We start from the raw sequence: 25889 nt of genomic DNA on the forward strand, positions 1-25889 counted from the left end.
TATTGGCAAAGTGGCTTACAAATTACAGCTTCCAGAAGGTTGTCGCATCCATCTAGTTTTCCATTGCTCAATACTTAAACCATTCCACCAATCCCCCTCAGCCACCGACATACCAATAACATTACCTTCTCAGACCAGAGACCAGCAACCTGTCATTTCACCTCTTGCAATTCTGAGTACTTGCCAGGATGTTATCGGGGATGAAACTCATTTAATGGTCCTCATCCAATGGGAGTGTCTTCATCCAAATGAAACATCCTGGAAAGACTGGGCCAATTTAAAGAAAGCTTATCACCTTGAGGACAAGGTGTTGCCTGATGGGATAGGAAATGATGGGCCCAAGTTCAATTATCAGATGAGTACAAGGCCCAAAAGAGTAATCACCATCCCAAGGCACCTAAGAGATTAGGTTTGATTAGCAAAGCAGTATATTGGCTTATTTGTCAACGAAAGGGTATTCTGTTAGTGCTTGTTGTAGTGGAGGGTAATAGAAGTTTGTTATTCTGTTAGTAGTGGGGGTATCTTCGAATTGGTTGAGTTTGTTACAATTGCACTATATATGTACCTCTTAGTGAAAGGAATAAAGCAAGTAGATATTTAACAATTTTCCCTTACCTTGGTTCTGATATTCTCTTTTCTGATATTGCTTTTATATTTTTCTGTCTCCAACGCATCAGCATCCATCCAACAATTTTAGTTTTTTAAAAAAATTGTACTCCTTTTACCTTTAACTAGTGTTGATTTTTCATAAATATTACTCATTTGTTGTTACCCTCTTTCTCTTTGCATTCCTCTTACTCTTTTACTTGTGTCTTCTGATACTGCAAAAGCTCCAAATAATAGTGTGCTTACTGTAACGTGATACTGATACATTTTTCATCTGTTCTATAATTCAATCAGTAGTTTAGTTTAGAATGTGCTTCCGGTGTTGATGAATATGCTAGTGTCACATGAGTTCTAGTTCCAGCAACATGTCAAGTACCCCTATGAGTTTTAGGGGGTTTTAAACAGTCTTTTTTTATAATAATAAAAAAAAAATCTCCCTCTTAAAAGAATGTGCTTCATGTTCTCTCTTCTCGAACAACATTTTCTCATTTTAAAATCTGTCATTGGCAATGTAACTACATGGAGCTCTTAAATTGATGGTTTCACACTGTTACTGTTTCTGTTTCGTGTTGATCATTGGAGGTGAGCTTTATTTCGATCGTTGAAACAATATTGGTTGGCCTTTTACCCCTCATATGTTCCACATATTATCATTTTTTTCAACTTAGCTGATACAAGAATTTGAAAGAGAAGTCAAAATCAAAACAATGTATCAACATTATCAAGTAAAAGCTTTTATCGGGCACACCATAAAGTCTATACATGACTATGGGAATAATAATTTCGTGACTCTAGACAGACTTATATAAGTAGTCACAAAGCACAATATCAATAGGTAGCTGCAGATGAGTACAGCACATTTTTCTGAAGAATAGAAGGAGTTTAATCCTCTAGAAGGAGGACTGTTTGGTGATCAAGCTTTGTGAATGTGTGTGTGTGTGTATATATATATATATATTAATTGGTCAAAAAATGAGCTGACTTAATTAAATTATACACCAAATATCTTGTTGCCACCATTGTACACCAAACAAAGGAAATATGCTATATCTGAAATTTGAAGAGTAATGAAAAATTAATTAAATTATAATTACACTGTTGTTCATGAAAATCACCATAAACTTGTATCGTGTCATACAATTAATCTCAAAATCAGTATCTAGCCAAGACTCAAAAGTGGTTTACAAGCACGTTTGAGGTCAAGCTCGCAGAAATTTTGGCGTTAGGGAGAGCTCTGGGGGTCGAATCCTCCTTACAGATATTATTGATCAAAACCCTTCAGATATAGTAAAGGTACCACCAAGCATAACATCTCAAGTAGTTCCAAAATGCTGTCCAATTTCTTGATCAAATATATAGGCACACACGGTTTCAAACAACTACGTCTATTAATGGTTTGGATCAGAAAGGATAATGTGTTCCGCATGCCAAAAAAAAAATCAACAAAAATTGGATTTCCTATGAATCGTTACGCTGCCAGCCGATGCCTGATTTGCTGCTCGATTGCTTCCAAAATTCTTCCGATTTGATTCCCTTGCAATTCTTGAACCAAACTACAACAATAAACATATAACAGAATGACACATTAATCACCAGGCAAAAGAGTGGTAATTAACCAAGCTACATACATATGTGCAACTTATAAACAAATTATAGTCATTGCCTGATCTAGTGAACTTGCACCCTCTGGCTATTATTTCCTTATAGACAAGTTAGTTTCTTAAAGTTAAAAATACAACAGTTTGTGAGAAAAATATAATAGGTTTTCCCTATACTCATAACAGTTATACATTTTAGTTCTTCAATGCATCCCAGCAATAACAAAACTCTATTGACATCTAACATGAAAGGAAAAGGCAATATGGTTCCGGTACACAGGTGAACCAGCAGAGTATAAAACTTAAACTGTTGAACGAATGGAACAACTGTATTCTGAAAGAGTAGATTAAAACTAATAATAAACCTAGAGGATTTATTTAAAATTTGCAAACCCTCAAATAGCATTTTTTTTCTTCCTTTAATGGCTTTGAATAGTTTTAGAAGCCCACTGTCCATTTTACATCAAGTAAAATTCAAGTGTAAAGTTTCAGAGATGCACACCTGGATTGCTCGTTTTGGCAGAACTGCTGCTTCATATAAACCAAGCAATTCAGCAACCTTCAAGAAATACATTAACTATGAGATTCAAGTTTAGGAATCTATTTTCTTTTTTGGGACTTCAAACAGAAAAGGTAGTAATTTGGTAACAACATAAGGAGACTCATAATTTCTTTTCAGGGAAAACAGAATTCCTCAGGCAACAGCACTTGTTCATAAGGCATATAATTTTGCTTGCATTACCAAACACTCATATCACTACATTCAGCTCAGTCAAAAAGTGATCGAAAAAAAAAAGATCCTGAGAAAGTGTTGACTCAGTCAGCCATTAAAAAAAAGATACTGTAAATTCATAAATCAGTAAACGAGACAAGTAAATAAAGCATTCAAACTTAACAAAGAAATAGCAATACCTCTCTTAAAATCCTTTTATCACCAATGCCACTAGGTTGATCGAGGTTGGCTACCTCCCACAATGGAATATTGAGCAAAAGCCTTATAACATCCTCATCCAAGAATGGAAATCTAGCCTAAAGGAAAAATAGAAGCAAAACAAAAAAGAGAAGGAAAAAAAAAAGTTGATAAGTAACGGGTAGGTCCATACTGATTTTTTATCGACTTTGAGCATTACCTCCTTCCCATTATCAGCAATACATCTATCATCTCTCCCTAAATTTCTTCTCCAAATTCTTTGCATGTCGAGTCTCATTTCCTCATGTAACCCCAGCCAACTGATTAAGGCATACTATACGCCATCAGAATGCATTAAAAAGATAATGCACATACATTCTACAGTTAATCAGTATTATTAAGTTAACAATCAGGCCACTTAAGAATTTCATTAATATTGCTTCTCTTAGTGAAAGTGCATTAAAGGCTTAAATATGATTTTGGTCCCTGAAAAATAGGGTCATTTTGATTTTGGTCCTTTAAATTATTATTTTTTATTTTAGTCCCCGTAAAATTTAATATTTTTCAGGGACCAAAATCATATTTAAGCATACATTAAACTACCACATTAAGAAGAAAAAAAAAGACATCTTCTAAATAAATATTGATCAAGTACATTCAGTTTGATAAATTTTTTAGTGAAACCTATTTTCATCATCTACAGATATGCAACATTACTTCGGTCCTTGAAATGTTATGTCATCAATGTAGTCCTTCGTAAAGCTTCATCAATTTAGTCCCCCAATCATGCAAAACGTTGTCAAAGTAGTCCCTAAATTAGGATTAAATAACATTTATTTCTCTCAATCAAACAGAAATTTTGACACTTTTTATAATTGAGAAACTATATTAATGATAAATTTTAGAGGATGAAAATGATAATCCTGGTATCTTTGGAGGAGAAAATTAGGAGTTTATTCAATATTTTTACAGACATAGTGAGTGGAATAACATTTTAAACCAGAGGAAATTTATTAAAGTATATGCTTTATATTCTTTCCAATTGAAAAGACAAATTGTCTAGACTTACCCATGAATAATGCAAAGATGTAAGAATCGACAGTGACATATGAACAGAATATTATAAGATCCAAGCTATTATAAAAATGGAAAAAGAAAAGTTTTATTCATTACAACATAGAATCAACTTGATATAATCATTGTATGTTGTAAACATAAGGATAAGAATAATGCTCAAACACAATTTACCATTATCATAGTAGTACCTTCCACGTCTATAACTTGTTCTATGTCTCCCATACCCAGCACACTGCTCATCGGCACCAGAACCAACAAGGAGAATCTTCGCATTTGACTTATATTTAATTCGTACATGATTGCCATCATTATCATATGTATTTGCATCAGATACCCATCCATCACCACCAGCAGCAAGCCATAAAGCAATTCCAATATTCAGGTCCTGAAAAGATATGTGCAAACCAATCATCAAATCAGAAACAATAAAGGTGTTCAAAAACTTAGTACAAGGTTTTCAGTCTGAAATTTCCATCTCACCTGTCTAGAACATGAAAAGTGAAGTTAAAATTAAAAAAAAAAATTGAATCCATTCAGCAAGAAAGGAACTACCAACGCAGAAGCAGAATGCAGATTGTGGTCAGTGGCACAAACTTTAATAATTCTTTAGATGACATGTGTGCTGAAATCAATGCCCAACTTTTAAACTATATATATTTGCCTTTTACTTTCCTTTTCAACCTTGTATGCATTGTTTGTTTGTCTCTTCTTAGTTCTTGCTACAAGAAATTTACTAAATAACAGCTAACCATTTTTGGTTAAATTAATCTATACATCCCTATAACTTCACCAAGTTTTAATTTTTTTTTTTTTTGTTACCAAGTTTTAAATTAAGTTCATATAGTTTAAAAACTTCTAACAAAGTCCTTATAATTTTAAAATTTTGTATCTAAATCCATAGAACTAACAGTTAAATTTCCATTCTTTTGACTTGTCCACCTCTAACTGTTTTCCTCAATTCTCTCATAATTTTGTTTTCACAAAATCATTTATCCCCAAATAACTAAATGCTTGCCTGAACTTGTGCTATTGACTACTTTGATGATATGCATATACCCTCTCAAAAGAATGACAGTTGCAGTTGGTTGATAATTCAAATCCGTAAAGCAACTAGAAAGTTTATGCATGATAGAATAATATTATAAATTACAGATCCAGAGCATTAATTAGTACCATGTAGGTGTTGGCAGGATTTATGAGGGACATAACATGACTAGTTTCGAACACCAAGTCTGACAAGTCAGCATCAATTTCCACAAGTCTCCACCTGCAATTATAATGCACTTTCACCTGAACATCATAGATGCTACAAAAGATATTTTGACATAAAGAACATCTAATATATATCAAAAGCAAAAAATAAGAGACTCATTAGATATAAAAGTTATGTATTTGATGTTCATGAAGCCAAAAAAAGAATATCTTTCTTTATTCTCCTTAATACAGCCCAATGATATCATTTTACCTGTGTAATTCACCCGTATTTGTTTTTGTAGTAAACATATCTAGAACCTACATGCAAATTAAAACTAACACAATAAAACTTGGACTGAAGCTTAACATAAGCATCATGAATTCATGATACCAAGTCATGGAGTATGAGATCAGAGTAAAGAATGAGGAATAGAAATAGAATTGTAGGATTATTAGGTATATGACATATATTGGGAAGGAAATTATTGTATTTTTGGAACTTTTAGTAATTTGGGGTTATTAGAAAATCTTTAATAAATTAGGTCATTTGATTGTTCAGTAATTTAGAATCAAGTTGAAATTTGCACATTCAAGGATTACTGCGCTGTAGTGCTGTACTAACATACATTTTAATTTGAGGTTGAATTAAGTATCAATATTTTTTTGGCACTTTCTGTTCTATTCCAATCTTGGTCTACTCTGTCACTCCCCTGTTTTCTTCATTTTCTTGTTTTCTCCTTAGGATACGTTTTGTTTGTTTTCTGTTTTCATTTTCAATCTATATGTGTTCAATGACAATTACAAAAATACCACCTTATTTTATGAATTTCCTATTTTTCAAACTTCCATAAAGGAAATGGTGACAATATTTTCTATTTCTGATCTCTCCCTTTCTGCCCACCTTATTTTTATGAATTTCCTATTTTTCAAACTTCCGTAAAGGAAATGGTGAAAACAATATTTTCTATTTCTGATCTCTCCCTTTCTGCCTACATATTCTACAATCTACATCAATTTTAAATCAGAACAGGTTCTTCCACAGGTACACCAACACATTTATTCCCAAGCCTCCGATCACTTAGTTTTCCTGCCTCCCTTCCAGTCACCAACAACCAATCAGCCATGCCACTGTCTTTGCTCAACTGCCATTTTTGGCATTTGAGGAATTACAGTCTTTAAAGCCTAAGTAGCAAGGATATGGGTACAGTACTAGTATCTGTTATGCATACGGGTACAATAAGATTTGGTCGAATATCATTTTATTTGAAACTAGGTTGAAATCATTTCCAGTCAACTCAGAAAAACAATCTCACTAGAAAGATACATTTCAGACCATTTTCAATGCCCATACATTATGGAAAAGAGATTTAGAGGGAAAGAGTTTTTGCGCGAGATGGCACATGAAGGAAAGGGAACAGTATGATAAATATTGAGGATAATGCCTTTTCATGTGATCCTAATGACAAGCTCTTAGATTCTTAGAATGTGAATTTGGACCTAACTCGACTCCAAAAGCTAGCTCAAGGGATGAGGGTTGCCCCTCACTTATATACTCTAACTTGACTTTATTTTTAGCTGATGTGTGACTTGGATTTTTCCCAATACACTCCGTCACGCCCAGCACTTCTTAGGCGTGGTGCGTGGATAACAATTGTGGGTGGCCCTTTGGATTAAGCTTAGATATACTCTAATACCATCTTAGATTCTTAGAATGAGTTTAAACCTAACTCAACCTCAAAAGCTAGCTTAAGGGGTGAGGGTTGTCCCTCACTTATATACTCTAACTTGGCTTTATTTTTAGCTGATGTGGGACTTGGGTTTTTCCCAATACAAGCTTGGAACAAGTAAATGGAATTTAAGGTTGACTTCAGATTTTATACTGACTCCATTTCTTTTGTTCTATTTACATGTGTGATCCTCAAAAAATTTCCATGTGTGGTATTGCCATTCTTCTATGCATAAGTATTTATTGCTTACTCAATATATTTATATCTGATTTCTTTTATATCAGAATTTCTCACAGCTGCCACAATCCAAATTGCATTTAGTTGACAAGGAAATACCAGTAAGCAAGAAGTTCTTGAAACCAAAAATGAATTTAAATTGTTTTTTTTAACCCCTGAATAAACTTTGTAGGGAATAACTGATCCTATGCTGTACATCGGGATTCTGTTCAGCATGTTTGCATGGCATGTACAAGATCAATATTTGTACAGGTATTTCTCAAAATTTAGCCTTCTGCTCCATTGTCAACATCATTTTCTACATTGTTCGACAATTTCTTTTCACTTATGTTTAATTTGCAGCATAAATCATCATCATTTTGGTGCAAAAAAAAAAAATATTGGTATGGCATGCCTGCTCATGCAGCTTCTCAATTTGAAAATGTTGTCTTAAATCATGTGTATAGTAATGATAAAATCTTGCCAAAACATGGAGAGGATGGGGCTTTTGAACTTCTTGGGCATAAAACAACCATGTTTCCTCCAAATATCTTGCTACAAAATGATGTGGAAGTTTACAAGGCAACATGCCAAAAGAGTTTGTCATCACCTTTCCTAGAGCATATCATGCTGGATTCAGTAATGATAATCTATCTTTGTGTGTGTGTGTTTGTCTCTGCCAAACATTGACACATCAATTCACCTAACATTTATCATTTTTTTGTTGGTTAGGTTTTTAACTGTGGAGAAGCAGTGAATTTTGCAACTGGTGATTGCTTTCCACTAGGGTCGGCAGCTAGCAAGTCTTATACCCATCTCAGAAGTTCCTTGTATGCAAATATGGGAGACATTCTGAGATTGGCATAACACTTGCTAGCTGCAGCCCCTAGTGGAAAGCAATCACCAGTTGCAAAATTCACTGTTTCTCCACAGTTAAAACCTAACCAACAAAAATAATGATAAAAATATTAGTCCTAGGTGAATTGTATGTGTAAATGTTTGGCAGAGACCAGTGTTGTAAAATAGCAGCCATGGCACAATGTTGTGGCGGATTTTTTGCCAACCACCATAGGCAATTTGTGAAGGGAGGCCCGCCATAAGGTGCAATGGCGTGTTTATATGACAGAATTTCAGCCTTCCACCATGTTCCGCCATCCGCCATTGATAACACTGGCACAGACAAACACACACAATGCCACCACAACCATCATGTCTACCATCGCCTTCAACACCATCATCATTGACGACACGACCACCGTCGTTATTGACGCAACCACCACCACCATCGGCCCCATTACCACCACCATTGGCACCACCGCCACTACCACCTCCACTACCATTGTCACTTCCGTTAACACCATAGTTGTTGTCACCACACAAATATACCCTTAAACTAATTTTAAAAATATAGTTAACTTTTAAAGTGAGTTTATTTTGAAGCTAAAAATTAGAGAGAGAAAACTAAAACTAATTTTTAAAAAGTAAAAACTGATTGCAATTTTTAAAAAATTTGAAACTTACAACTAAAAACCACCCTAAACAGGCCTTAGTTTTTCTGCCTCCCTATCTTCCTTCTGGTCACCAACAACCCATCAGCCGTCCCACTGTTTTTGCTCAACTACCATTTTAGGCATTTGAGGAATTACAGTCTTGAAAGCCTAAGTAGCAAGGACATGGGTACAGTGCTAGTACCTAGTATGGATATTGTTTGATTTGGTTGAATATTGTTCGATTTGAAATTAGGTTGCAGTCATTTCCAGTCAAGTCGCAACATCAATCTCACTAAAACAATATGTTTCAGACCATTTTCAATGCCCATAACAATGGAAAAAAGATGATTATTCACAGAATATAACAGGAAAAAGTTTCCGGCTGAAATATTTAATCTGATAATTAATGAAATATTTCCTCTTTTTCAAAATTTTCATCCCAAATAAAATTGGTAAAGTCAACATCATACAGTAAATTTAATACTATTACTCAACATATACTTGCAGAACAGACTAATTAGGCCACAATTTAATAGTATTAAAAAGGCAAAAAAGAAAACAAATAGTTAGTTTACATATTCAAGCAAAAATGAAATATATAAACCAAGGGACAAGAAAAGTAGAAAGAAAACAGTGGATTGCATACTTTCTGGAAGGTGCAACTCTTCTTAGTTCGTTCAACCCTGCCTTGGCAGATTTTCTATCAGGAGCTAACTGCCCATCAAAACTTACATTAAGTAGATCAATTTCATCTGTCAATTCAAAATAGATTAAAAACAGCTTAACTGAAGGTTCCAAAATTAAAATATGTCAACTCAACTAGTTCCTACTTCACGTCTCAAAACCAAACAAGGAACTAATAAAGATTGTACCATATATACTCAGCATAGGAGCAGGTAAATTAAGTTAATTTGAAATCACTCACAGCTGGGATCCATGCATTTATCCAATAATGCTGCAAGTATCATAGAGTCCAGGCCACCAGAGAAAAGAATTGCCACAGGAAAAAACTTCTCTTGTCTAATACCAGATATCACAGCCTATGCAATCAAATCCAAAGACTTATCATGAGTCATACAAATATAAATAATACTATCAAGCTTCCAATGTGTTGCACAGGTATGTTTGAATTTAGTTAAAATTTATAAATAAAAAATAAATACAAGAGAATGCTAGATTTTTCACTAATAATAATAGATTTTATGAGAAAGCATATGATAGAAAGTTATTTAACCGTGTAAGATTATTTTGATTTTTATTGCAGTCAATTGATTCATCCTCATATTTTGGAATTTTCGATATAAGCATAAAATTTGGATTAAGAAATTTTACAGATATTTCTATGGGATGGAACTTACTATCCATTACCAAAACTGGATTTTGTGAGAAAGGCATCAAATAAAAAGTTATTCCATCGTGTAAGATTAATTATGATTTACTGTCAAAGGTTATCAGCCCAGCTAAGTAAGGTGCTTTGATTTTCACAGCAGTATGTGGTGTCATGCAGCCATTGGCACTTCTATATGATGCAACCATTCAGGAAGCAACAAATAAATTACCCCATGTCAATTACATTAAGTCAGCCAAAAATTGTTACCAGACAAACCAATGTGCAGTCATAGACTTGTAGCCTTAGGCTGAATATAATAAAGAATATAACTTAAGTCTTAACATCCCCAGAGCCGAAAATGTCTTCAGTCTTAACAATATACAAACTGACAAGAATACACACTACCCTTGATGTTAGGCAAAAATCATAGAATACATATTATCAATGACATGAATACAAAACTTGTAACCGGTTCAATTAAGTTGGCACCTGATAAACAGTATACATTGAAGTGCGCCGTAACACTGATTCCTTTAAAGCATTTAGCAAAATATGAGCTGGCATTGGAATTGCAGGTTGAATTGAGCCTGCTTAATGAAGACAAAGATGTGTCACAGCCTGGTAAGACTTAAAAGCTAGAACAGAGTTTCCAAACTATTCTACAGTAAGTAAGGAACTAGAATGTATGAGAACAGAAATTAAAGTATTTGTTAAACAGCAGGAATCAGAGGCATATTAGGCTGAAACCGTATGACTAAATGACATTACGGTACTGGTTTATATAGAATGATCGTATTAATTACTCATAATTACAGGATATTCAGTTTCCTCTAAATCAAATATGTTTCCTGCAAATCAGATTTCAAATCACTTTAGAGTAAATGTATAATATTTATTCCTGATTCTCAACAGTATTGAATAACTAAATGGAGCATTCTGGCACTATTTAACATTAATCACCTGTTTTGTTTGGAACTGCCTCTGAAGAAGGCTGATGCTTAGCATGTTGCCCCAAGGATAACTTGTGACAGAATGTATGCAGGTCTTCAGAGCTTGGTTCAACGGAAATTCTCTCCCACTTGATAAGTTCATTTAACATTGAGTTTGTATATTCATGTATCTTGACTTCACCCACCAGATATCCACTTGTTTTTGAAGCATCAACATGCACACTATATATTCCACATGGTAGCTCTTCCCAGTAACTAAGACATCCTATCCCATTATGATCTTCATACTCTGCTTCAAATTAAAATTAACAAGTCATACACTCATATTATTCCAAACTTTAGTTTACAAATTCAAGAACTGACATAACTAACTACAGTTTCAAAACCTAGACCAGGCCAGCAGATTTAACGTTTGCTTGGAAAACCAGTAAGCACACTCTCAATGTACGTTGAGTCCCAAAGTAACAAATGAGTTCCTTTTACAAATACATGTTCAAGGGTTGCCAAACAGAGACCCAAACATGTGCTTAAATGTGTTAAACCAGGAAAACCAGGGGTATTTGTTAGAATTAAACCAGGATATTTAGCTTTTTGTGATTTTTTTCCTTTTTTCTTTTTCTTCTCAAGCTGGAATTTTTAGCCAGACCAGACCAGCAGTCAAACAGTTAACCTAACTATCCCCCATATTGATTCCTCCACTAGTCCAGGTTTACAACTATGTAACTAACAAGAAAAGCCAAATAATATAAGGGGAGCACAAAGGAACTCTATAAATTAATATTAGTGATATAAAATTAATCATGAACTTAAATCTAAGTTATCTAACAGCTTAAGAAGCAGAGTTGGTCCTTGACAACTAAAAGCATAGGTGAGAAAGCGGGGGAAAAACATATAAAGAAGTGATATATAACATTTCTCAAAGCCTTTCATCCATTGTTTCATAATTCTCAATAAAGAATTCATTAGAGTTCCAGAGTTATCAAATTGGTGTTGGGTTTAAACCCCCCAAAAATGGTATGGCTTAACTAAATTTCAAGCTGCAAAGATTGACAGCTTGAACTCAAATGAAGAGCTTACATTGTGATAGGCCTCCCATAGTACGAGTCTATAAAAGGAGAGAACGCCCAATATGCAAGTGGATATGAAAAAGGCCAGAAAGGGCAGCAAGGGAATGTTGTCAAAGATGGCATGCCAAAAGAGGCAGTTTTTTATGACAAAGAATTGGAATGTAACAAAATGGCTAGATAGCAGCCCAGTAGAGGAGGAAAATATTCTGGAGATAAGCAAAGGTGGATTGGGATAAGGGTTGGTGGGAGAGGAGAGAAAGGCAGAAAATTGTGGCAAGGGATAGTGATCTACGGGCTCTTCCAGAGAGGGAGCACTTCTGCTGAATTTCTTTTATTTACTTACTATAAGATTATAGTTTTCTCTTAACCACCATTCCCATCTGTTCCAAACCTTCATATATCATATCAAAAAAACAGGATGCAGGAGTCATCCAAGTAGCATCACATACAGAAGCAAAAAATATCCTAAAATCAGGCACATTCTTGTTCGTGTATCTTTCATACAACCATCTATATCAAGACCATACTGAGAAAATACTGAATAGTTTACACTTTACAGTACATTCCCCCCACCACTAAACTAAAATAACAGTCAATAGTATAGACTCTATTCAGATCACTCTAGTTCAAGTGCACAGAAATTGAAACATAAGTGCAAGATAACTATAGTTGTTTCATGTATTACATACCAGAGGCCTGCTGGACCGGTGAAACAGGTGACACAGAAGAAAGCAGAAAGGTTGAGTCATCTACTGTCGGCCAGTGAACAAGGAGGCTCCGCCTACCAAACGCATCTCGGCCAAACCAAAGAGTCCTCGAACTATCCTACAAAACACAACGAAAGCACCACCTCTGACACCACGCCCACACAAACCATACCGCAAAAGATTCAAACACAAAGAAACTTACCACTTGGTGTTACCTGCCAGTAGATGATAGCCCAGGGTCCTTTAATTGCAGAAAGAACACCCGCAATAGAACTCTTCCCACATTCAACACACCTATCAGTTGCACAAGAACCACAGGAGCAACACTCCCCTAGAGTCTGCAAAAGAAACTCGGCATCGTTGCAATCACTCGCGAGATGAAGTCCTCCGAAAATCTCACCTAAAAAGCACAACAGAAATCAAAATCTACGATGTTCCATGTTTCCAAAACAACCATCATTGCACAACATCCCTCTAAAATTTCGGCCCAACAGGCAATAAGCAAATAAGAAAAAAAAAATGAAAATATACTTCTCCGTAAGCTAAAATTAACTTAAAGTTATAACTTTTTAGAAAAACTAATTTAAATCGCCTTATCCATAAACTAATTTTAACTTATGAAAAAACTTATTATTTCATTTTCTTTTTTCTTAGAGTTCAGGTTTAGGGTTTATGAATACCATTATACACGAGAACATTTCCAGAGGCATCTGTCAGTGGCTGAACAAGTGGATTAATTCCCCGGAGCTGCAGTGTGGCACCGAAGAAATGAAGTTTCGCGGTTTCGATAGCACCGTCTGCTGCATCGCCGTCTTCCTCCACCGTGAAGGAAGAGACACCGTTTTGACCTAATAATTGAAGAAGAACTTTCTTGGCGCCAAAACTATCGGGACCCCTTCTCCGCAGCGCTTCTTTCAGATCATCCAAAGAGAACAATAACTGTAACGAACAAAAGGAAACAGTAGCTGAAGCTGTTATTATTTCGGCCATTTTTGAAAGGGAAAGAGTTTTTTTTGTTGTTGCGCTTACTTTCTCGGATTTGCGAGTCGGGGTTGCTGTTGTTGAATCGAATGGCAGAGATGAGGTGTCGATGCGAATGCCTGAGACAATCAACGCAATTCCACACATCTTCTTCTTCTCTTCTGGCTTTGTGCAAAGAACATGGTTTTTGTAGGGATTTGACTTCGCGCTAGCTTCGTCGTCGTAATTAAAATATACTATTTATAAAAATTTGTTTTTGTAAGTATAAGCATTAGCTTCCGTAGCATAGTGGTAGTGCGTTCGCTTCGTAAGCGAAAGGTCGCGAGTTCGATCCTCGCCGGGAGCTTTATTTCTCACATAATTTATTGACATTTAGTGACTTGATTGTTAATTTACGATAACGCTAGTAATTTATATTTCAAAATATTTAGCCTAGCTGTTGTAATGTACAATGAAGATGAATTTTTATTTTTGTAGTATATATATAAAACATGTTCTTTTTTTATTTTTTATTTTTGGTAGTTACTTTTTAGTAAACACTTATTATCTTGATAAATAGATCATTTTTTCACGTATGAACATAACAAAATCTTACATCATTACGTCAATCTTATTGATCAATTATGTAAATTTGTTTATGAATGACATTTAGTTTGTCTAATAATAAACTTTATACTTTACATTTATAAATGGTGGTCATCAAATTTCTCATTAGATGTTAAAAAAAAATATTCACTGTCTTAAAAAAAATCATCAATCTAGCATTTTAGCCTTAATTTCATAACAAATGTGGTTTCCTTATTGTATTGTCCTTTCAAATGATTAGTTTCAAGGGTTTTTTTCAACTTCAATTGATAATTTCATTAAGATTAAAATCTTTTAAAATGATAGGAGGGTCATCACTTATAAGTAGTTCTTAGTAAATCAAATAAGTATGTCATCATAATATTAAAATAAAAAATGAGTCAATTATGTAAATTTGTTTATGAATGACATTTAATTTGTCTGATAATAAACTTTATATTTTTCATTTATAAATGGTGGTCATCAAATTTCTTCTTAGATGTTAACAAAAAAATATATTTATTGTCTTAAAAAAATCCTCAATCTAGCATTCTAGCGTCAATTTCATAACAAAAGTGATTTCTCTATTGTATTACTCTATCAAATGATTAGTTTCAAGGGTTTTTTTTAACTTCAATTGATAATTTTACTAAGATTAAAATCTTTTAAAATGGTAAGAAGATCATCACTTATAAGTAATTCTTAGTGAATCAAATAAGTATGTCATCATAATATTAAAATAAAAAAATAAGTTTTACATCTTGTTTACTATATGAGTTGCATGTGCATTGACAATATTATTTCCATAAACTCTAATGATTTCTTCACTAGTCATAATTGAATGAGAGGGCTCAAGAGATCATCGTCAGCTTAAGCTCATCATAATGAATGAGTCACAAGCTCATCATTAGACCTAAAGGTGCTAGTTTGGCCTAAGCACAAGGTCTCCCACTTAATGAGGTGGTTCAAGAGATCCTAACCCACAAGTTATGACTCTTTAAAACATTTTTTTATCAAATATAAAAAAAAAATTAAACTTTGGCTCAACTAAAGTATTTTTAACTTTGGCTCGACAAAAGTATATTTAACTTGATCTCAACTAGAGTAATTTTAGTTTGATCTTAGTCAAAGTATATACTCAACTCAACTTTGACCAAAGTGTCTTTAGCACAACCTTAACCAAACTATTTCTAGTTTGGTCCCACCCAAGGCATCTTTCACTAAACCATGATCAAAGAATCTTTGCCTCTATTTTGACCAAGGTATCTTCATCTAGACCTTGGATAACATCTTCTACTTAACCTTGGTTAGGACATCTTCCATTTTACCTTGTCTGTGCATCTTTGGATCAACCTCGGCAAGCCAATCTTTAGCTCCACCTTGCTTAAGGCATCTTTGCCACATCTTTGTCAATGATTTTTTTTTGCCTCAATCAAGACATCTTTTCTCAACCCCAACAAGCACATCTTTAGTGAGGTCTCAACCTTAATCTTATTTTGTCTTGCTTGGTGAGCCTACTAGTTTATATATATATATATATATATATATACATATATATATATATATATATATATAATTATACTTGGACTACCAAGTACTAATTTTATTCATTAAAAAAAGATTATTGAGACACAAAATTAAAAATCCTAATTTAATTTCATAAAAATGGATTGTTGGGCCATGAAACTAAAAAAATCCTAATTCAATGTTAAAAAAATTAAATAGAAAAATTGAAAAACCTTAATTTAATTATAGACAAAAAGGATAAAAAAATCATGTAACTTCTAAACCCTTGTCTAATTTTAAAGAAAGGATTAATCCATAAACTTTTTAAACCCTGATTTGATTTCAAAAAATGATTACAACCCACAAAATTTATAAAACCTAATTCGATTTTAGAAAAAGGGATTAGAAGCCCCCAAAATTTATAATCCCGGTTTGATTTCAAAAAATGATTACAACCACAAAATAATATCATAATATTTAATATTCTACTAAATGTTTTAAATTTTATTTACTATTGTATATATAATTTTTACATATAAATATGAAATAAAAATATGAAAATATATAAGTAAACTTCACTTGAATTTTTTTTAACTATTAGACCTATCATTTAACTTTATAATAGTAGTTAAATTCAACTGAATTTAATGCTTCTAATTGTATTTAATGAAGAATAAAGTTGTTGACATTAATAAATAAAAATATTTTATTTATGATTCAATTTTCTCTTAAATTAATAACTAAGGATAAAATTAAATAATAAGCTATTATGTGTATATATTAGTATACTCAAAGTTTTTATTTCATTTCATTAAAATTTATAATATTATCATAGATGTTGTAATAATAATAATAATAATAATAATAATAATAATAATAATAATAATAATAATAATAATAATAATAATAATAATAATAACAATAATAATAACAATAATAGCATTTTATTCTTACAAATTCAGGCCATAATATACTAAATATTTAATATGAATAATAATATAAAATAGCTAAAAAGGAATAATAATAAAATTATTATTATTACTAACATTGTCTTTTTTAGTATAATAAAAAATAATTAAAATAATAGCATATGCAAAATGACATGTAGTAATATTTAAAAAATAGTAACGCACATCAATAATATCTTTAATTTAGAAATTAATAATATAATTTTAATTGTTAATAATATTATATTTTTTAAATTAATAAAAATAATAGAAATAGTGACATATGAAAAATAATATGTAATAATATTTAAAATAGAGTTATACATATCAATAATGTTTTATAAATAAATAATATTTATATCAATTAAATTATAAGATATGAAATTTTGATCATATAATAATCTTTTACGAATAAATAGTATTTATAAAGCATAATGCAATTATAGACCAATAACTTCAAAATTCAGCAAGTAATGAAATGAAAATTAAATAATGATATAGAATAAACAAATCTCATTGCAAAATGATTAAAATATGAGTTAAAAATAAAATTTTAATTTTTTTCACTGAAAATATTTAAAAATGATTAATTATCAATAAAAAAATCAAGTACATATAAACATAATATTCATAATAACAAAAATATATTTAATAAAGGTTAAATTCAATCACAATGATGAAGGAGAAGGTGATAAAAAAATTGGGATTCAAAGAGAGAGTGTGTGTTATGATTTGATAATCTCTTTCTTGTGGGAAAGATAAATATAATTTTATTTAATACGATAATAAATATTTTAAAATAAATTTTATTAATGTACATATATTTTTATATAAATATTAAATAAAATATAAAAATATAAAGTCTAGTACATATAGTAAAATAGAATTGAACATGCACATTAATTTCATATTTAATATTATTAATGCTTTATTTATATATTAAAAAATATTAAATGAAATTTAATCATTCATAAATTTAATAATTTAACTAAATATCTTTAAAAAAATAAAAATAAAACAGACTCATGTAATATATTATTTTTCTTAACGATCAATTATAAGATACTCTGCAATTTTTTATTCTTATAATTTCATGTATACGTAGATTATAAGTTATAAAGTTTGAAATATATAATAATCCTTATAATATTAATCATTTTGAAATGATAAATAAAAATCATTTGTTGAAAATATTTAAAGTATCATTTTAATTTAATGAACAACTCTATTTAATTAACTTAAAAAATATTATTTTAAAAAATAAATTTTACAATAAACACATTTATAATGTTAACTATAAACTGACAAAAATCATATGCATATTAACATAATATGGTATAAATATTTTATAAAATTATTTATATATATATATATATATTAAATAAATAAATACAAATATAAAATCTATAATTTAAAAGAACTCGTAATACAGGTTTAAAATTTAGTGTACAATTTGAAAGAGAGTTAATGTTTGGACCAAATTTATTAAAATAAATTGTTGAGGAGATTGAATTCACAAGAAAAAAAACAAGGTCAAAATTCATAAAATGAAAAAAAGAGAAAGGGACTAAAATTAAAATCAAGTCATAAATTTACTTCAATATGATACTTTATAATGTCAGATAAGGTCTTCTAATTGTTAAATTTACCCTTATTTGTACGGGTGGGTAAGCGGGTCAGCCCGTACCGCATAAGGTCCATCCGCATAAGTTTGTATTGGCAATAGACCGGGTCAGTCCGCCCCACTTCTTACACGGGCTAAATAAATTGGTCTGTCCCTGCCCTGCGGATCCGGCGGGTCAAATAGTAATTTTAAAAGAATTTCAATTTTAATAAAAATATAATACAATGAAATTAAGTTCAATATAAATGTAAATAAAATCTCAATAATTATTCAATTACATCAATAAAATAAATAATGTCTTAACAAAAAAAATTCAAGCAATAAATCTAAAATATGAAATTTAAACATCTCCAACAACAAATGATTCGATATTTGAAGTAGTTTGAGTCTTCTCCATCTTTGATGTGAGCTATTTTTTATAATAAAAATATATTGAAATATCTTTAAAAATATTTATTTAACAATTATTTTTGGCTTAAATGATAAGAATTGATATTTTTATTATTTATCGTTTGCATATATGAAAATGATAGATAAAAAGAGGAAAAGATCGAGAAAATATCAAAAGGAAGATTCTATTACTTATCTTTTTTATCTTAATTTTTTATTTATATTATCTTTTATTTATCTTATCTTATCCTTTTTTATCTTTATCATCTTTTAATTTAAATCTTTTATTTTTATCTTTAAATTTTTATCTTATCTAATATATTTATTTATGTGTTGTTTTAAAAGAAAAGTTTGAAGTAAAAAAGAGAAAATCAAACCTAGTTAATTGGGTAAAGGTCAAATTAATCAAACCTAACGAACTGCGGGCAACTCATGGACCTCACATAGTTCGCGGGTTAGGCGGAGCGAACAAAAAAATATGACATAACCAAGAACCGTTTAAAAAAAATTGGTTCGTAACCCGCGCGGATCGCGGGCCAATCCATGGACTTGGGTCCGTTTACCCACCCCTACTTATTTGTTATTTAAATTATTCTTTCCATATTTTGTACTTTCATTAATTTATAATTATACTCTTGTAAAAATAAAATAAAATAATACTAACAATACCATGAATTAAGAATTATCATGCTTATATGTACATTATAAAGTTGCATTTGTATACTTTTCATATTTTTATATAACTCATTCAACAACTATATATTAATTATTTAGATTTTGCAAACATTTTTTTTAACTTTTGTACAATTTGATCTTTCTTGACAGATCTTAACACACTTGATTTGATGAATATTAAAGATTAATTTCAAATTAAACTAAAATTTTCTTTAAATAAAAAAACATCACATCTAAGCTTTTAAAAACAAGTTGTCTATAACAGAATCTAAAATATAATAGAACCAAAGAAATAAACACATAAATGATAAGATTCAAAATTTAAAGTAATAATATCATATCATATACCTCAATAATCACACTAAAACAAGGACATACCTGGCATGAAACAAGACAACATAACACACAATCAATTGTCAAGGATAAAGTCAAACAATTGATACTAACGCATATCATTTTAAGTATTTGTTGAAGAAATATTTCTGAAAATCCACAAGGTAAACTTTGTACTTGTGCATTAATTTTGTCCAGTAGATCATGCAATTATTGTTTTATACACCCACAATAAGTTGATATGTGTGATATGTCTAAGCTTTGAGAGTTATTTTTAGAAAAAGATTGATAGGATTTGATCCATTGACATAATTAAGCCCTAATATAATTATATAGTTATTCAATGAATTATATAAAAATTCATGAAAAAAGTATATAAATATAACTTTATGAATGTAGATATGAACATGATAATTCTTAATTGACATTGTTAGTATAATTTTAAACTAGTGAAAGTAAAAAATTTAGAAAGATTAATTTGAGTAATAAATTTAACAATTAAAAAAGTTTCTATCACAATACAAAGTATCATTTGTTTTGATAAGTTATTTTAATTAGCTTCTAACTTTTTTTAACAGTGGAAAAAATTATTTGACTATTCGGTTAGTAAGCTCTTTTAAAATATCATTATCGGGAGAAAAAATGATTAGTGTGCATGTTGTGAAATAAAATGAGAGTGATTGTGTAACATTTTTAATTTTTGACATCTTGACGACTTTGTCCTCGAAGATCTCGAAACCTCGAAGATCAGGTTTGACGATTTAAAGCATCAATGACTGATCCTACAAACTTAATACAAAATTCTTCAGACGGATTCAAGACCCTAAGTCAGTGAGAGCAAATTATAAGAAATAAAATCAGTGGGTTCAATTATATAAATATAGATAAAATAAAATATAAAAAATATAAGATTTTATTTACAAATTTGATAAATTTTAAAAAATAAGGGGATGCAAATGCTTGCACCCCCTCATTTGAACATAGGTCCACCACTGACTTTATCCTCATGCACACACTCTGGGAGAAACTTTGAGAAAGGTCATACATCCCATATTTATTTCAAGACCAACATGTTTCACTACGGAGTTTTAAGGGATAGACTATCTAAAAATAAATATATTTTATTAGTATGTATAGTACCAATTAATTCTTTTAAAAACAATTTATTCATAATAAAATCTAACATCCAATCAAATTTGTAAGACCGTTTGATTATCATATCTCTTGATAAGATTCAAAATTCAAAAATATCATATATCTTAATCAATGTGTTATTTGTTGAAGACGGTCCCACCTCCTATTTGAAACCCATCATAACACAAGCAAATGAAAGAAACTTCTTAAGCCAACAAAGTTGGGCCTCGTCTCAGTGATAAAACCAAACCAAACCAAGCTTTAATAATTCCCACGAGCCAGAAAACATGGTAAAAAAAGTTGGGGACTATATATAGTCAATATTTTCGCATCGGCACTCGACAGAGATCTCACTCAACTCAATCGCCTCCACTCTCTCCCGCAAACTATTCTTCTTCTCTTCTCTCCCTCTGAGCCTTTCATCGCTCCTCGGAGGTACCTACCTCAAAGCTTCTTTCCTTTTCTTTTCCTTTTAAATAAATGTCTAATTTTTTCCCTTCTAATTTAAGTTTCAGCATCGTTTTCTAATTCTTATTTGATCGATTTTTACCTTCTTTCGTTTTTTTTTAAAATAATCTTCTACTTGTTTTTCTCTCTCCCTCTGTGTCTGTATTGTTTTTATTGTTATACGGTTTCAGTGATGGCTGATTAGGGTTTGCTCGTTCACCTGCCATGTTTGAGATTTAGGGTTTTGAGAGAAAAAAGGTTTAGATAAATAAAAATCATGTTTTTTTTTGTTTATTATAAATCATAAATTATTATTATTATTATTATTATTATTGTTGTTGTTGTTGTTGTTGTTGTTGTTGTTGTTGTTGTTGTTGTTGTTGGGTTGTTTCAAAGGCAAGATTGGGTGTTGGAATGCTTTTGTCGACAAATGTGTGGTTACTGAAGGTGTTGGTTTTTTAGTAATGGAGGGCTATGGTTAATTGCATTTTGGTGGTGTGTGTATTCTTTTGAATGATGGCTTGTTGTTTTCTTTAATTGTTTTTTTTCTTTTGAAATAACTATGTATGTGCTGTCTGTTATTAAGATTAAAGACTGATTTTTTGTGTTGTTGTCGTGTTGCAGAGATGGCTGCGTCCGAAGAATCATCAACCACTCAGATGGTTGGCAATGCTTTTGTGCAGCAGTATTACTCCATATTGCATCAAGAGCCAGACCAAGTCCACAGATTTTACCAGGAGTCTAGCATCCTAAGTCGACCTGAAGAAGATGGTACCATGACAATGGTGACTACTACTCTGGTAAGTACAAGCAATGGATGGAGTATTGGTTATTGCAATGACATTCGGAGTTATATGATTGCAGATTTAGCACACGTTTAATGGAATTTGTTTTAAACTGCACTTTTTAATTTCTCATGTCCTGGATTGTGAATGCTGAGGGTAGCCATTTGCATTTTCTATTAAAAGTGGTTATTTGTTTGAAACATGATTCTGTTCGTAATATATGGAAAGCACCCTGGATCCTGTGCTCTTCATGAGAAGGGTGGTGCCATATTTTGATTTTTTTTTAGTATATTATTAATTATTAATAGCATGCACAGTCAACAGACAACATTCTTTGGTGAGTGTAACTAATTACCACCCCTAGCCCACTTTTTAATTTTACAGCTTTTCCTCTTTTATGACTCCAAAGAGTAGTTAACATTAATTCTTTGAAGCATTTGAAATCATGTGTCTACCAATTCTTTTTTTAACTGCCAAAGGTCATGGCTATCTAAGTTTATTTGGGTGCATAAGTCCAAGTGTTTTGTGTTTTATTACTTTGACTAATGTGATTTGTGTCAAATAATTTAACATCTGCTGAAATCAATGATCTTCTTGCTTTGGTGCAGGAAATTAATAAAAAGATACTCTCTCTGGATTACACAAGCTTTAGGGTGGAAATTCTGAGTGCTGATGCGCAGCCTTCATTCAAGGATGGAGTAATTGTTGTTGTGACTGGCTGCCTAACTGGAAGTGACAATCTGAAAAGGAAGTTTACTCAGTCCTTTTTCCTAGCTCCTCAGGACAAAGGCTACTTTGTTTTGAATGATGTTTTCAGATATGTTGATGAGTATAAGTCAGTTGATATTGAATCTGTGCCAGCAAATGATGCTGCTACCGCTGATGAAAGTGCTCCAACAGATGCTTTTGTCCCAGAGCCTGGTAAATCTTCTATTTACATGCTGGTTATCTAAATATATGATCCTATTCATGTTGTTTTTTTCATTTTCTTCCTCTAACATTTTGCTTTTCTTGTTGTAACTTGTAAGTCTAGGTTTTAAATTTTTTACTTTGATTATGGATACAGAGGTCATTCATGTTGCTGAAGATGTTCCTCCTAGTCAAACTGCTGTTGTTGATGCTGACATTAGTGTCAGCAAAGAAGTGAGTCAACCACTGGAGAATGGAAATGTATCAGTTACTGAAAAGGTGGTTCCTGTTAATCATGTTAAAGAATCTAGTCATCAGGAGCATAGTCATTATCATGCTGAGAAAGCTGCTTCTAATAATGCACTGGAAGATACTCCAAAGAAGTCTTTTGCATCCATTGTATGTTTTATTTATATGTTTACATGTCTTCAATGTATTTTTTTTTGTAGTGTCTGACCCATATGTGACTATTTGCATTTATTGATTTAAGGTGAATGCACTGAAAGAAAATGCTGCTCCCTTCCATGTGAGGGTTTCCCCCGTGAAACTTGTTGAACAACCACGTGTTTCTAGCATACCTGCACCAGAAGCACCAGCTCCTAGCATTGAAAGTCCACCAGAAAAGAATAATGAGAATGGAGGTGGGTTCCCATACTGGAACTAGAATGGTTAATTGTGTACAGAGTTTATTATAAATTGTCTCATTGATCTGGATGTTTGTTGTAACTTATGTAATTCATTTTCCACAGGCAAGGCTTATGCAATATTTGTTGCAAATTTGCCCATGAATGCAACAGTGGAACAGCTGGAACGTGCTTTCAAGAAATTTGGGCCCATTAAACAGGATGGTATTCAAGTTAGAAGTAATAAGGTTAGTCTGTTACAAGCATTTCTGTGATTTTGTTTATATAGTGCACTTCAACAACTTCAAGTATTGATACAATGTTTTGCTCTTATTTCCAGCAACAGCAATCTTGTTTTGGTTTTGTGGAATTTGAATCGGCTACTTCAATGCAAAGTGCACTTGAGGTATTGGCATGCTTATATCTCCCTCGTTGGATTTCTAACATTTTTGATTTTGCATTCTTTTTGTTCATTTACTTGAGTTTCTAAATATGGAGGTGTTGTAGATGACGCTAAATTATTTATTTTTTGAAACTTGAAATTCCTTGACATTCTTCAATCCTTTAGTTGTTTCTTTGGTAAAAGCATTATTGCAAGTGTTTTATAGTTCAATGACCTCTGCAGTTTTTTGTAAGTGTTATACTGCGACGAGCTCTTTTCAAGTAATTATAGTGAAATAGATATGGGGAAAAATTGTGGGTTTCTAGAATTTGGTTTTCTGCCTGTATCGGTACTTTGGTGTCAACAGTCGTAGTTGCTTGGGCCTTATGAATGCTAACATTGATCTTACAAAGTCAGTGATCTTTCCCCCTAGTTCTTGGGATGTGTTGCACTGGGTGCTTTTTCTACATATGAATTTAATTGGATTTCAATATAGCTCATGTGCTTACTCTTTTTCTTGGCTAATTTTGCATGTTTATGGTTACTTTTGTTTTATTTGAGTCCTACATTTATCCGCCGTATTTCTATTTCAGGCCTCTCCTCCCGTTACCTTGGATGGCCGTAGACTTTCAATTGAAGAAAGGCGAGGTAAGTCAGCCATATTTTTTTCTTGTCAATATAAACTTCTCAAAATTAAGTTGGCAACTTTTGTTTATTGTTTTCTGTGATTTCAATGTCTAACCGACTTATGCTCCAGATATGCTGCATAACAGTTGCTGGCATCCCATGTAAATTCTATAAAAATAAATGAAAATGTTAGGTAAACTTGCTAGGGAGATAGATCTTGTGCAATAGTGCAGCCATGTCCCATGCCCACGGTGCTTATAACACTTTGTTACGTCGAATTTTGCACTTACACTATGCATTGTTGTTTTTTGCACAGCTAATAATGATAGGGGGAGGTATTCATCGGGAAGGGGCGGTTACAGGAATGATAGAAATGATAACTTCAGGGGCCGTGGCAACTTCAGTGGCGGCCGTGGTGGTGGTGGCTATGGAAACAGGAATGATAGTTTTGAGAAGCGAAGTGAGTTCTCTGGCCGGCCTCGCGGAGGCAATAATAACGGTGGGGGCCGTAGCAATGGAGAAGCTGTGCCAAGGAGTTATCAGAATGGAGGAGGAGCAAAAGTGACTCGTCAATCAGTGAAAGTTCAGTAAAGTGATTCATTTTGTTGGGAATTGAGTGACAACGGCATTTTCTTATAGATAGCGGCATCTAGAGGGAATTGGTTTGCAACTGCATTAGAGTCTTTTTATTTTATTTTATGTTTTCTTATTTATTCCTTTATTATAGTGTCGTGATCCTTTTGCTTCAGAGATTTTTGGTTAAATTACATCATTCCCCATACCTACTTCCCCCCACTACTTTCTTTTCTTGTTTTTGCCAATTTTGTATCTATTATTCCGGAATAATTGTTTTGGAATTGGCCACAATTATGCCATTTTCTTTGGAACTCCTATGCTTCTTGTTTGTCTGTTGCATGTGGGTTTTGTCGTTGTGTGGTCTTAAGAATTTTTTAGAGTATATTTTATTTGCCGAAAATCGTATCTATAGAAACGTTGTCCCCACCAATGAAATCAAATTTTATTCTCTTACTAAATATTGAAATTTTTTGTTTATATTTTTTTTTGGATTCTTTTATTGAACATTGGATTT

General features: G+C 32.0%; 2 protein-coding genes and 1 non-coding gene across 6 annotated transcripts; 2 read left to right on the forward strand and 1 right to left on the reverse strand.

The window, feature by feature from the left end:
* Positions 1-1657: 1657 nt before the first annotated feature.
* LOC114403205 (asparagine synthetase domain-containing protein 1) lies at positions 1658-14036 on the reverse strand. Of its 4 annotated transcripts, none has more exons than XM_028366010.1 (14): positions 13902-14036; positions 13553-13811; positions 13088-13272; positions 12855-12990; positions 11109-11387; positions 10638-10735; positions 9744-9858; positions 9465-9570; positions 5365-5458; positions 4380-4576; positions 3335-3434; positions 3117-3233; positions 2707-2763; positions 1658-2159 (listed from the first exon to the last, which is right to left on the reverse strand). In XM_028366010.1, the coding sequence occupies exons 1-14, from the start codon at positions 13998-14000 to the stop codon at positions 2046-2048; spliced, it is 1956 nt and encodes a 651-aa protein (XP_028221811.1). In that variant the 5' UTR covers positions 14001-14036; the 3' UTR covers positions 1658-2045. The 4 variants fall into 4 exon arrangements, 3 of the variants coding, with proteins under 3 accessions (XP_028221811.1, XP_028221810.1, XP_028221812.1); XM_028366009.1 differs by having other exon boundaries at positions 11109-11390; XR_003664613.1 differs by lacking the exons at positions 1658-2159; positions 2707-2763 and having other exon boundaries at positions 3136-3233; positions 4363-4576; positions 11109-11390.
* A 91-nt stretch (positions 14037-14127) lies between these two features.
* TRNAT-CGU lies at positions 14128-14199 on the forward strand. Its single transcript has one exon. It is a non-coding gene; the product is annotated as a tRNA-Thr (tRNA).
* Positions 14200-21267: 7068 nt separating this feature from the next.
* Positions 21268-25692, forward strand: LOC114403267 (ras GTPase-activating protein-binding protein 2-like). The gene is made up of 9 exons (XM_028366107.1): positions 21268-21461; positions 22098-22273; positions 22867-23179; positions 23325-23566; positions 23658-23808; positions 23917-24038; positions 24131-24196; positions 24766-24820; positions 25116-25692. Exons 2-9 carry the CDS (start codon positions 22100-22102, stop codon positions 25388-25390), a joined length of 1398 nt encoding a protein of 465 aa, XP_028221908.1. The 5' UTR covers positions 21268-21461; positions 22098-22099; the 3' UTR covers positions 25391-25692.
* The last annotated feature ends 197 nt before the right edge of the window (positions 25693-25889 follow it).

The sequence above is a fragment of the Glycine soja genome, chromosome 20, assembly GCF_004193775.1.
Source record: "Glycine soja cultivar W05 chromosome 20, ASM419377v2, whole genome shotgun sequence".
Taxonomy (NCBI): Eukaryota; Viridiplantae; Streptophyta; class Magnoliopsida; order Fabales; family Fabaceae; genus Glycine; species Glycine soja.